General features: G+C 46.1%; 1 protein-coding gene and 1 long non-coding RNA gene across 6 annotated transcripts in view; both read left to right on the top strand.

Annotated features, from left to right (window-relative positions):
• ube2e1 (ubiquitin-conjugating enzyme E2E 1) overlaps positions 1–12844 on the top strand; it is a 39466-nt gene that overhangs the window by 24216 nt on the left and 2406 nt on the right. For 4 of the 5 annotated variants that reach the window (XM_056298932.1, XM_056298934.1, XM_056298933.1 and 1 more), the window contains exons 4-5: positions 2655–2787; positions 3621–3768. In XM_056298932.1, the coding sequence (XP_056154907.1) occupies positions 2655–2787; positions 3621–3768 (281 nt within the window). Of the gene's footprint in view, positions 1–1754; positions 2416–2654; positions 2788–3620; positions 3769–12844 lie in introns of those variants that run through there. The other variant, XM_056298936.1, reaches the window with a different exon arrangement.
• Positions 9031–11238, top strand: LOC130129133 (uncharacterized). The gene is made up of 3 exons (XR_008811950.1): positions 9031–9123; positions 9321–9422; positions 9949–11238. It is a non-coding gene; the product is annotated as an uncharacterized LOC130129133 (long non-coding RNA).

The following is a 12844-nucleotide window of genomic DNA, read 5'->3' as shown; positions in this document are numbered from 1 at the left end:
AGCAAATTCACATTTGCGGTGACCTCACCCAGTCCCGTAGTGGGAAGATGGCGGAGCAAATTCACATTTGCGGTGACCTCACCCAGTCCCGTAGTGGGAAGATGGCGGAGCAAATTCACATTTGCAGTGACCTCACCCAGTCCCGTAGTGGGAAGATGGCGGAGCAAATTCACATTTGCAGTGACCTCACCCAGTCCCGTAGTGGGAAGATGGCGGCGCAAATTCACATTTGCAGTGACCTCACCCAGTCCCGTAGTGGGAAGATGGCGGCGCAAATTCACATTTGCAGTGACCTCACCCAGTCCCGTAGTGGGAAGATGGCGGCGCAAATTCACATTTGCAGTGACCTCACCCAGTCCCGTAGTGGGAAGATGGCGGAGCAAATTCACATTGGCGGTGACCTCACCCAGTCCCGTAGTGGGAAGATGGCGGCGCAAATTCACATTTGCGGTGACCTCACCCAGTCCCGTAGTGGGAAGATGGCGGAGCAAATTCACATTGGCGGTGACCTCACCCAGTCCCGTAGTGGGAAGATGGCGGCGCAAATTCACATTTGCAGTGACCTCACCCAGTCCCGTAGTGGGAAGATGGCGGCGCAAATTCACATTTGCAGTGACCTCACCCAGTCCCGTAGTGGGAAGATGGCGGAGCAAATTCACATTTGCGGTGACCTCACCCAGTCCCGTAGTGGGAAGATGGCGGCGCAAATTCACATTTGCGGTGACCTCACCCAGTCCCGTAGTGGGAAGATGGCGGCGCAAATTCACATTTGCAGTGACCTCACCCAGTACTGTTGGTGCAGTGTCATTGTCCACGTCTGCGTCTAAATTCTTGTCTTCGTTTGTTGACTGGGAGAGCTGGCGCTGGATCGGCTGCAAGAGCCTGGTCTGCTGCGCTGTGGGCCCAGGAACCGCGGCCTTGCCCGGAGCTGTACCCGAAGAGGTAACACCGAGGGCGGTCTGCACGACGCAGAAGCAGGGCAGGCTAAGCTAACTGCTAGCCTATGCAGACCGGCAGTTCCGATAACACCGAGGGTGGTCTGGCGGCGGCCTCGCCTGGTGTTGACTGGTGTTTTTGGTGTCACCATGAGGAGTGCGGGGAGGGGTGTCAAGGGTGTCTGCGTGGGAGAGCTGGCGCTGGATCAGCTGGGTGAGCTTGGTCTGCTTCGTCCGGTTGCCACAGGGACCACGGCCCCTGCCTGGAGCTGCGCGTGAGGAAGAGACATGGAGGGCGGTCTGACGACATGTAATCGGGCCAGGCTAGGCTAACTGCTAGCCCATGCAGACCAGCGGGTCAGGCAGTCATCCTGGCTGGCATTTGTTCCCTCGGACAGTTTTTTTTTTTGGTTCGGATATAGTACGTGTTAGTTTGAATATGTGTGTTCTTGTAGTTCTTGAATGGGTTTTGTCTGTATGTTGCACTGCTGTGGGCCGGGGGGAGACGGCGTTTCGTTTCACTTCATGTGCCCAAGTACACGAGGTGAAACGACAAATAAAGTGTCCCTGATCCCTGACATTTCAAGATCGACAGCGTTACAATCGACCATTATTTAGCAGGTCATGGGTCACAGCCGCTGTGGTCTGATGATGCAACGGGAAAACCGGTGCATGGGAGAAGGGGGGAGAAATGAGTCATGAGACATGTAGGAAGAGGTACCTCACCGCTTGTGAATATGAGACGTCAGCCTGCAGAGGAAGACGGAGTTTCTCTCTTGTTGTCACTACAGTGAAATACAACCCAGTGGAAAGAGCCGAGGAGGAATGGCGCCGAAGAATTTGGAACGGTGAAGCTTGGAGCTGAAGATGGGAGAGTAGGGAGAGTGGGTGGTGTTGAGGGGAGCATTCTGCAAGAACACGCTGGAAAGAGTTGCCCTCGTCCACACAAAAGACAAAAGTTTGAACAAGGACTCGCCGGATCAGGTCTTGGCTGCCGCTAGAGGCCTCGCACAGCAGTCGAATCACACAGGAACCATCTGCGCGGGAGTGTTATGTCGCCATGGTGCCGGAGAGGTCCCGAAGCAGGGAACAATTCTCCGGGGGAAAAACACAGCCCAGTCATTCAAGATCCACAGTGCTGCCGAAATGTGGTTTTACCGCCGTTTTGCTGAGAACAGGCCGGATAGAAAAACGTACAAATGAAAGTGTGCTGCAGCAGCTTGGAACAAATGTGAGCCTTCTGTCGACCGGGCAGACGAAAACTTAAAATATTTCGGCCGTGCCGTGCGTCATAAGACCTGCAGCGTTATGAAAAATATGCTGCAGGGCAAAAGGCGACGAGGCAGACCAGCAGTCTCGTACACGGACAACATGTCAAACTGGACCAGCGTGGGTAAAACGGAAGGAGAGAGACGGCAATGGCGGACAGTTGTTGAGCATGTGTTTCGGCGGCCAACATCATGGCTGATGATGCGGACCGGTATAACGGGGGGGGGGGGGGGGTTGTGCCTTCGGATTATGCAAGCTGTAATGATACTTTAATTTCCCTCGGGATCAATGTAGTATCTATCCATCCATTTATAAAACTAGAGCCCCACAGTAAAATGTTCTGTCTGACTGGTATCTGCTATTGCAGAGAGGAAAACGCCATTACAAGGAGACACATAATTAAGTGTTGGTTGTTTTTTGTTTTTTTTGTTGTCTTCTGTGTCCATACAGCGCCGGCCCAAAAGGAGACAACATCTATGAGTGGAGGTCCACCATCTTGGGACCCCCGGGCTCTGTTTATGAGGGAGGGGTCTTTTTCCTGGACATCGCCTTCACGCCGGACTACCCCTTCAAGCCACCCAAGGTGAGCTGTGATATGACGCGTTAACCTGAGCTGTGGTTTTAGCAGTGTGTGTTTTAAATAGCTGAACAACAACCGGTGTGGCCAAAACTGACCCGTCTCTTTGGAGAGGTGTCATTATCCTGTTGCCCATCAGAGGGCACCCTAACGCTATGGAAAACAGGTCAGTAAACTGAAAACCTAATCCTAAATAAATGACGTCCAAGTGCTCCTGAAACCATTGGATGAATGCCAGATTATAAAGCAGCGCCCTCTTTCAGGGCCTGTCCACATTACTGAGCTTACTTAGCTTTCTTTTTTGGTTGTTTTTGTAGATTTTTTTCCTCCCCAATTGCATCCGGCCAATAATCCCACTCTTCCGAGCCGTCCCGGTCGCTGCTCCACCCCCTCTGCTGATCCGGGGAGGGCTGCAGACTACCACATGCCTCCTCCCATACATGTGGAGTCACCAGCCGCTTCTTTTCACCTGACAGTGAGGAGTTTCACCAGGGGGACGTAGTGCATGGGAGGGTCACGCTATTCCCCCCAGTTCCCCCTCCCTCCCGAACAGGCGCCCCGACCGACCAGAGGAGGCGCTAGTGCAGCGACCAGGACACATACCCACATCCGGCTTCCCACCCGCAGACACGGCCAGTTGTGTCTGCAGGGACGCCCGACCAAGCCGGAGGTAACACGGGGATTTGATCCGGCGATCCCCGTGTTGGTAGGCAACAGAATAGACCGCCACGCTACCCGGACGCCCCCTTGCAGAGAGCATTTAAATAGATGTACAAGGTTTGGAGATCTCAGCAGCGTGTGTTTTGTGTGTGCATGCCTGTGTCCCTTCCCTCGTCCAGGTGACCTTCCGTACGAGGATCTACCACTGCAACATCAACAGCCAGGGGGTGATCTGCCTGGACATCCTGAAGGACAACTGGAGCCCCGCCCTCACCATTTCCAAAGTCCTGCTCTCCATCTGCTCCCTGCTCACCGACTGCAACCCTGGTGAGACCTGGCTCATTCTCTCGCTCTAGTGTGGCGTGTGCAGATACCTGCGTAAGCAGAAGACGCGGCGAGAGAACATCACAACAACGGGCACTTCCTCAGTTTTAGATATGCATCAAGATGCATTTCACTCCTTCTCTCAGGCTGGGTTGGAGGTGACTGAAAATGCCGCCCCGTGCCAGAATTTCAGCAGATGTTAAAGCAGCTGTAACCTCTTGCAAGAAATTGCTTTTGTACTCGCTGTGTGTCTCTGAAATGAGTTGTGTAGAAGTGACCACATGGCTTCATTTGGCTGACGTCACAGAAAAACACCCAACCAGCCACTCGTGACTCAAGACCACGTGTAATACAGCACTTACCACCCAGCCTTCCCGGGTGCCAGAGAAGTGTGTTCAATTTTACATTTGACTGAACATTCATTAATTCAGATTACACCGCTTACGTTTTCCCTCGTACTTACTGGGATTTTTTTTGGAAATACAAGTTTTGAATTTGGCCTCGGATAACTACAGCCATTAATGGAGTTAGACGAGGATATCATAATATTGTTTTTTCTCTTTATTTTACGTAATTTCATTAATGGGAAACAATGACAATTTTTAACATGTGTGTCACACACACTTATATACGTGGGTGTGTATATAATATATATATGATTTAAATATATACACACGTGTATATATATAATTTAAATATACACACACCTATATATATAATGTTTTTTATTTTCTTTATATATATATATATATAATACATATAAAAAATTATCAGCTGTGTGTGTATATATATATATAATATATACACAGTTGATGATTGCTTATGGCATAAAACAGGCTTGTACTGTCTCATAAAGAATTTACTTGAATCACTGGATTATACACACACACACACACACACACATATATACGTGTGTGTATATAATATATATATAATTTAAATATATACACACCTATATATTTTTTTTTTTATTTATTTTCTTTATATATATATATATATATATATATAAATTAGCTGTGTGTATGTATGTATATATATATATATATATATATACACAATATATACACAGCTGATGATTGCTTATGGCATAAAACAGGCTTGTACTGTCTCATAAAGAATTTACTTGAATCACTGGATTATACACACACACACACACATATCTACGTGTGTGTGTGTACATGCACACACACATATTGCAGGGATATCACTCCTTTAGCAGCCATTATGCTGAACACTCTATTTTGTGTCTCTGAAATGCTGCCAAAATTGTGTCCACCACTGACATCACTGGTGGACACACTGTGAATCTGATTAGAGTTGGGTCCGACCCAGCATCGGTATCGGGTACCAATACTGACGTACTGAAGTAATTCACTCGTCGGTTATGGGACTGACTTAATCGATCCAGGGCGTACCAGGGCTCCACAGCGTGCGAGTGAAAACTACACCGGCGAATCTGCCAAATTCTCTAAACCCGGCGATAATCCATCTGGCTGCTGCCGTGCTCCGGAGACCAAGCAGTCCAGCTGATAACTTTAAAAAGCAAAATGAGGAGAGAGAGGAGGAGGCCGGTGGGGAGCGAGAGACAACGAGGGGTTCCGACTCAGACGCCACTGGTGATGAAAGTGTAGGCAGGCAGAGAGCGACTGAGCCAGTGAAGAAATACTACTTTCAACCACAGTGGCTTACGCAGTACCCGTGGTTGCGGTACAAGGGGGAAGTTGTGTTTTGTGTGTGTTGTAGGCAATGTGGCCCGTCCATCGCAGGCAACTCTCAACTTGTTATCGGCTCAACACAGTTTAAGATTGAAACTTTGAGGTTGCACAATGACAGCAAGACACACAAAACCTACAGGGACCGATGCATGACCCGAAACACCAAGCCCCGCCCGACTACTTTTCAGTGGTTAGATGAGCGCAATCGCTCAACGGAGGAGACTGAAATAGTCATAACGTTCAACCCTGCCTATAACATAGTCAAAGGGCAATTTCCATTCACAAAATTCAATTCTTAATACCGAATTCAAACTTAATATTCAGATTAAAATATTTTGCAAATATCAAGTCTCGAGTCACGGTCAAACTTTACGTCGATGCTAAACCAGGATATGCAAATTAAGACAACTATTCACCAGCATGCAAGATCATTGATTAATACCATGCTGTATCAAAAAAGAAAATAAAGGCATGACCAAATGATGTGCTGGTGCGACCACCTGAGAAAGCTGGTAGCAGTGAAAAGCTAGTCTGGAGCCCTGCTGTACCCATCCAGATTCCATAGTCTGATATTTTTCCATCCATCCAGTATTCGAACTGCTTATCCTGCTCTCAGGGTGACGGGGATGCTGGAGCCTATCCCAGCAGTCATTGGGTGGCAGGCGGGGAGACACCCTGGACAGGTCGCCAGTCCATCACAGGGCCAAAATAGGAGATCCACATTATCAAATTACCATTAACAAGGGTCAGCCAGGCCATCACAGGGCCAACACCTTCACACCTAGAGACAACTTAGTACGGCCGATTCACCTGACCTACATGTCTTTGGACTGTGGGAGGAAACCGGAGCCCCCGGAGGAAACCCACGCAGACACGGGGAGAACATCCAAACTCCACACAGAGGATGACCCGTGATGACCCCCAAGGTTGGACTACCCCGGGGCTCGAACCCAGGACCTTCTTGCTGTGAGGCGACCGTGCTTAACACTGCACTGTTTTTATGAATTATAAATATGTAATAATCCAATTTTAAGCCCATAGCCAAAATGTTGTAGCACAAATTAAGAAGCTGCCGTAGCAGTTTGCACGCCTACATCTGTGTTTGTATGTGAAGCCTACTTAAACTACAGTCCAAATTAATGGCTTTAGAATGAATTTAAATGTAATGCATTTTTGTATATTTTTTGCTCTTTTAATAAGTGCTTCACTACAGCCTCATGTAACCTTACACATAATACCACCACCAACAACAATGATAACAATAATATTCAAGAAAAAGGAGCTCTGGCGTCTGTATTGGTATCGGCAGATATCCCAAGTTCAGGTATCGGAATCGGATCGGAGCTGAAAAAAAGCGGATCAGTGCATCTCTACTGAAAACTTACTTCCTGGTTTGCCGATAGGCCACACTTTATAAGAAAATGTGAATAACAATGCTACTTACAGGGCTATAGGAAGATGCAAATAACTCTACTACATCCATCCATTATCCAAACTGCTTATCCTGTTCTCAGGGTCGCGGGGTGGCCTGGCGGCCTGTGCAGGGTGTCTCCCCACCTGCCGCCCAATGACTGCTGGGATAAGCTCCAGCATCCCCCCGCTACACTACATGCAACTGTATATTGTACTGCTGTTATTCCCATTTTTGGAATGTGATGCAGCCTATCAGCAAACCAGGAAATGAATTTTCACATTCACAGTTTGTCTCTCCGTGACATCACTGGCTGACACAATTTTGTCAGCATTTCAGAGACGCACAATAGACTGCCCGGTATAATGGCTGCTAATGGAGTGATAATCCTTACAACATGTCTTGATGCATGCTCAATAATCCAGGTAAGGAAATCTCAGAAAGTTGAATCACTTCATCTGGACACGTTTATTGAGAGAAACGTTTCACCACTCAGATATCTGAGTGACCTCTTCAGTCTCAACTGGCTGCAGGTATCCCCACCCTTATTTATTTATTTATTTGGAATTTTCCCCCCTTTTCTCCCCAGTTGTATCCGGCCAATTACCCCACTCTTCCGTGCCGTCCCGGTCGCTGCTCCACCCCCTCTGCCCATCCGCGGAGGGCTGCAGACTACCACATGCCTCCTCCGATACATGTGGAGTCGCCAGCCACTTCTTTTCACCTGACAGTGAGGAGTTTCACCAGGGGGATGTAGCGCATGGGATGATCACACTATTCCCCCCAGTTGCCCCCCCCCTGAACAGGCGCCCTGACAGACCAGAGAAGGCGCTAGTGCAACGATCAGGACACATACCCACATCCGGCTTCCCTACCTGGAGACACAGCCAGTTGTGTCTGTGCCTGACCAAGCAGGAGGTAACACGGGGATTCGAATCGACGATCCCTGTGTTGGTAGGCAACAGAATAGACTGCAAGGCTACCTGGCCGCGTAGCCCCACCCTTATAAACAATACAGTGGTTTAACAATTGAAGAGTTTTCTGTCACTATTTTACAGTGCTGTGATTATACGGTGGCGCAGTGGTTAGCGCAGTCGCCTCACAGCAAGAAGATCCTGGGTTCGAGCCCCGGGGTAGTCCAACCTTGGGGGTCGTCCCGGGTCGTCCCCTGTGTGGAGTTTGCATGTTCTTCCCGTGTCTGCGTGGGTTTCCTTTGGGTGCTCCGGTTTCCTCCCACAGTCCAAACACATGTAGGTCAGGTGAATCGGCCGTACTGAATTGTGGCTAGGTGTGTGTGTGTGTGTCGGCCCTGTGATGGCCTGACAGCCTGTCCAGGGTGTCTCCCCGTCTGCCACCCAATGACTGCTGGGATAGGCTGCAGTATCCTCTCAACCCTGAGAGCAGGATAAGCGGTTTGGATCACAGATGTGTGTACGTAGATACCTCGTTTGGAATTTGATGTGCGTCTGCATGGTCGCCATATTGGGGCGGTCAACAGTCGAGTCAAGAGTCAGAGAGTTGACTTGATTGAAAAGTGCCTCAGGTGTGTGCTGCGTTTGGCTGTTCGAACAGAAGAAACGTGGAAAAACAGGCAACGCGGGATAACTTTTCACAAGTAAGTGGCAATTTTATTAACAATAATGTTATATAACAATATTTTACTGTTTTGGAAGGCAGTGAACGTGAAATATCACCTCAGACTATCCTGAATATTACCTGACACCATTGTAACGTTAGCTAACGTTAGCTAGCTACCTAATGGAAACATGGCTGGCTAGCTAGCTAGTTAGCTAACTTACTGAAGCACTGGTACAACTAGGGGTAAACATGATATTTAGCTACACCTCGTCTCATTAGTTGTATAATTTATTTTATAGAAAAGTATCGTCGGAATGTGTTTGTGCTCATGAGATTATACAAACTGCCAAATTTAAATTAGCTAGCTAGCTAGGTCTACTAAGCCATATTTATGCTGCTACCTTAATGTACTGGCTGCACCATTCAGCTACATGCCAGAAGTAATATTGAGATGGCCCTGTTTTTGTCAAAGGTTCCCAAAAAATCCTGGACTAAGGAAAGCTTGGGCCATAGCTGTTAGACGGAAGGATTTTGAGCCTACGGATACTACAGTTCTCTGCAGCAGATGATTTTGACAGAACTGGGCAAACTGTGCGTGTGAAGGAATGTGTGATCCCTTCAGTTTTTACATCCTCTCCAGACCATCTGAACAAGGTTAGTGTATTTTTAAGTCATAAGATTATAGTGTTATTTGTGGTAAATGGTGTTAATAATGGAAAGTGATTGGAATGATGAGCATATACAGTACATGATCTTTTGCTAACATAGCTGGAATTACCACTAAACCTGATATTGAAAGTAAACATCCCTTTTTAGAGTTTTCTAATATTGATTTCTTACTTAATTTGAAGGTTCCAAATAAAGCCAGGTCAACTAGGACATCAACACAAGCTGATGAGGCAAGTGATGATCCTGTGTCTGAATCTCCTGAACCGCAGAACTCCTCAACCTCAGTAAGTGTAACAAACCAGTTTTTATCCACAGCACTTTTTGTTTGAATCTTTACAGGATTTTCTCAATCCTTTTTTATCAATGTACATGTATACCTATGGTCAAATGTTTTGATTAAAATATTTTAACCTAATTGCCCTGTTTCGTATAAGTTAAATAGACTATCAAATTGGAAGGGGATAGATGCTACTCCCTCTCATTGAAAACAAGTGATGTGCTAATATGATTTGGCGATTAAAAACGTTTCATTGTTTCAGGTATAATTTTATTAAATGTGTAAATACACATTACATATACAGTAAGCTGCATCTATTGTGAGATGTATTTAACAAAGCTGAATTCAGCATCACTGCAGTTTTCAATGGGAGCAAATGTAATTTCTGTCCTCTTGCGACAGCAACATGTGTTCTGTTTACATGATACCCTCATAGTGAAACGGGGCTATTAGGTTGAGGTAATAGTGATGGAAGTATTTACAGTATTGCCAATTTTTACAATTTTAATTACATTTATTTTCAATTTTTGAAGGTACTTATCCATGACTGGCTTCATCATAAGCATCGACACCTTAGCCGTGATGATTCTAGAGCTGCTTCGGTGACAGAGTTATGTCTGCACATACCGCTTCAGCCAGGACCACTTAGAGCTCCTGTTCAATTCCATCAGGGCATCAGGTAGGAATTACATTTCTGAATACATAATGCTATGTTGTAACTAAGAGGGATAAGGGAAAATGTTATTAGATGATACAGTACAGAACTATGTCACTTCATGTGCAAATTACAGGAGGGTGGAACAACAACCTGAGTTCAGTCCAGTTCCAGGGCATTTCCGCCTTCTAATGGTCCGCGGTGGGGTTCCTCCGGGGAACACTGGCAATGTGACAGCCCAGGATGAGACGGTGTCCTTGTCTGCTGTGAACATGTCATCTGTAGTGCCGGCTAATGACTCAGACACGGCCTCCTCTCCATTTGAGGACGTGGTCTGTAGTATCATCCTGGACCACAGTTACCTGCCAACTCACTTTGGAGGTCTGACGGAGAATGCACTCGTGTACATATGAGGGTTTGTTGTACGACAGGTGATGAAGCAGCTTCCGTGCGATGTGTGCCGAAACAGTTTGGTGTCTGATGCTGTACCAGCATCATTTTCAGAAAGCTACCACCTGTTGACCTTGAAGAACAATGGAGGCATGATGATTCCATCTGTAGGCACTGTCAAGGTGATCTGCTCAGCAGAGCGCACATTCGACAAACCACCACCATTACATCAGCAGCTCATCAATGCAGCATTTCCCTTGTCAACCACATGGTCCGGTCCCACATAGGTTCAGAGGATGTGTTCAGTCATGGTGACCATATAGTTGAAACTCAGGACAGCATTAACAATCACCACTTTTCCATCCTGTCATTAGTTGTCAGCACATTCCACAAATTGAGGCAGTACCACATTGCCAAACTTGACACTCTGCAATTGCAAAGTGATAGCTTCTGAAAGAAGCTCTCTAAAGCGATACTGTTTCAGGGATACTAATCCTTATAACAAAAGGTTTCTAAGGTCACATGTTCCTGTGCATCAAAGCATACAATTAAATAAGAAACACAGATGCCTCACAAGATAAAACAAATCAAAATACAATAGTGATAGTGATGATGATATGTGCAATAAATAAATGCAAAACAGCAAGTGTAAATGATGACGTATAAAACAAAGAAATCTAAATGAAATAGATAGTGATGATGATAAATGCAATAGACATTGAAACAGAGCATAAAAAGAAAAGTGTAAATGATGAAGTGTGTGCGTGTGCGCGTGTGTGCGCGTGTGTGTGTATATGTAATACTGCAAAGTCAGGACAGGTTATGTGGGCTATGTGTATATTTGATTCAGCGGGGAGATCCTAAGCTTAGATTTTGAAAATGTTGATGATTGTTTGGCAATAGTTATATAGCAGGTATTCCACAGTATATATCATCTTTATTGAATTGAAAACTCGTTACTAGTATATTATAGAAGCTAATTATAATAATCATTCTGTACACATGATGAAAAAATTCCCATATTAGAACAGCCAGATGACAGAAACCTTTGTCAAGACCCAGCTTGTAAACAGTGTCAGCTTTTTACGGCACATCTTGATGTTGTAATTCTCCCCAGATTCATTTTACTCTTTACTTTAACTTCTTTCTTTATTTTCCAAATAAGTGTTAAACAGGACTTCCAGTTTTATTGAACTTGTTCATACAGCAAACTTACGTAAGCAAAATTATGTAAGCAAGTTTTTGTCAGTGTGGTGTGGAAAGACTGTTGAATCTTTTACACGGAAATAAATTATTTGAGATTAACCATTTTTGTGTATGGCGCTTGCTGAAGTGGACTTATCCTACTGTATTTGCCTGGATGTTCTCTTAACTGGAGTCATGGGGAAGAAAAATAGTTGTTGTTTTGGCACAGAAGTGATTAGAACTGCCCCCAGTAACTCTAATTCAAAGTAACCAGTATCGTTTATCAATTTCTCACGTTTATATCAAACCAAATTTCGTGAAAATCGGTTCAGAATTAAGCGAGTTACAGTCAATTTATGTAGAGAAGTCTGCGTCTCTCAATACACGTATTGGTTTGCTTCCGGGTATTGACCGCTCCAATATGGCGGACGAACAGGCGCGTAGCGGCAACGTACAGCAGCGGCGGCCGATGAGGTATCTACGTATTGTGACGTGTACGAATAAGTAGTGTAGCGAATTCGGGGGACAACGCAACCACAGGAACTGCCGCGGCCGGGACGCGAACCCGTATCGCCCGCACCGCAGGAGACATCGCTAACCGCTCGACTAAAGGGTCAGACCCGCCAGCCAGCGGCCAGCGTGTCTACTTATCCATGCACGTTACAGTAGACACGTTGGCGCTTGGTTAGCGGGTCGGACCATTTAGTCGACTGGCTAACGTTGTCGCTTTCGGAGTGGGAGATTTGGGTTCGCGTCCCGGCTGTGGCGGTACCCGGGCTGCCCCCCTGAATCCGCTACAGTGTCTGGTTTGGATAATGGATGGGTGGATGATTGCAACTAAGTTAATGGTCACGGCAATTTGCATATGAAATGGATCGTTGGTTTAGAACGTTATGCAACGCACTACGTTTACATGATGCTAGAAAAAGTCGAGATATTGTGTTAGTCCGACTAAAACTGGACTTTTAAAATACATGTTTAATTTATTATTGTAAACTATTAATAAGACACGTTAGCCCCTAGCTAACGGGTCTGACCCTTTAGCCCAGTGTTTCTCAACCGGGGGTCCGCGGACCCCTAGTGGTCCGTGGTGTAATTGCAAGGGGTCCGTGAAAATAAAATATCTTTAAAAAAAGATCCTATGACATTTATAGAAATAGGATTATTTTACTCAAATGTGACTGAGACCTTTATCTACC

The sequence above is a fragment of the Lampris incognitus genome, chromosome 18 (assembly GCF_029633865.1).
Source record: "Lampris incognitus isolate fLamInc1 chromosome 18, fLamInc1.hap2, whole genome shotgun sequence".
NCBI lineage: Eukaryota > Metazoa > Chordata > Actinopteri > Lampriformes > Lampridae > Lampris > Lampris incognitus.
The sequence above is the reverse complement of the archived record's forward strand: the minus strand, read 5'-3'. Positions and strand labels throughout refer to the sequence as shown.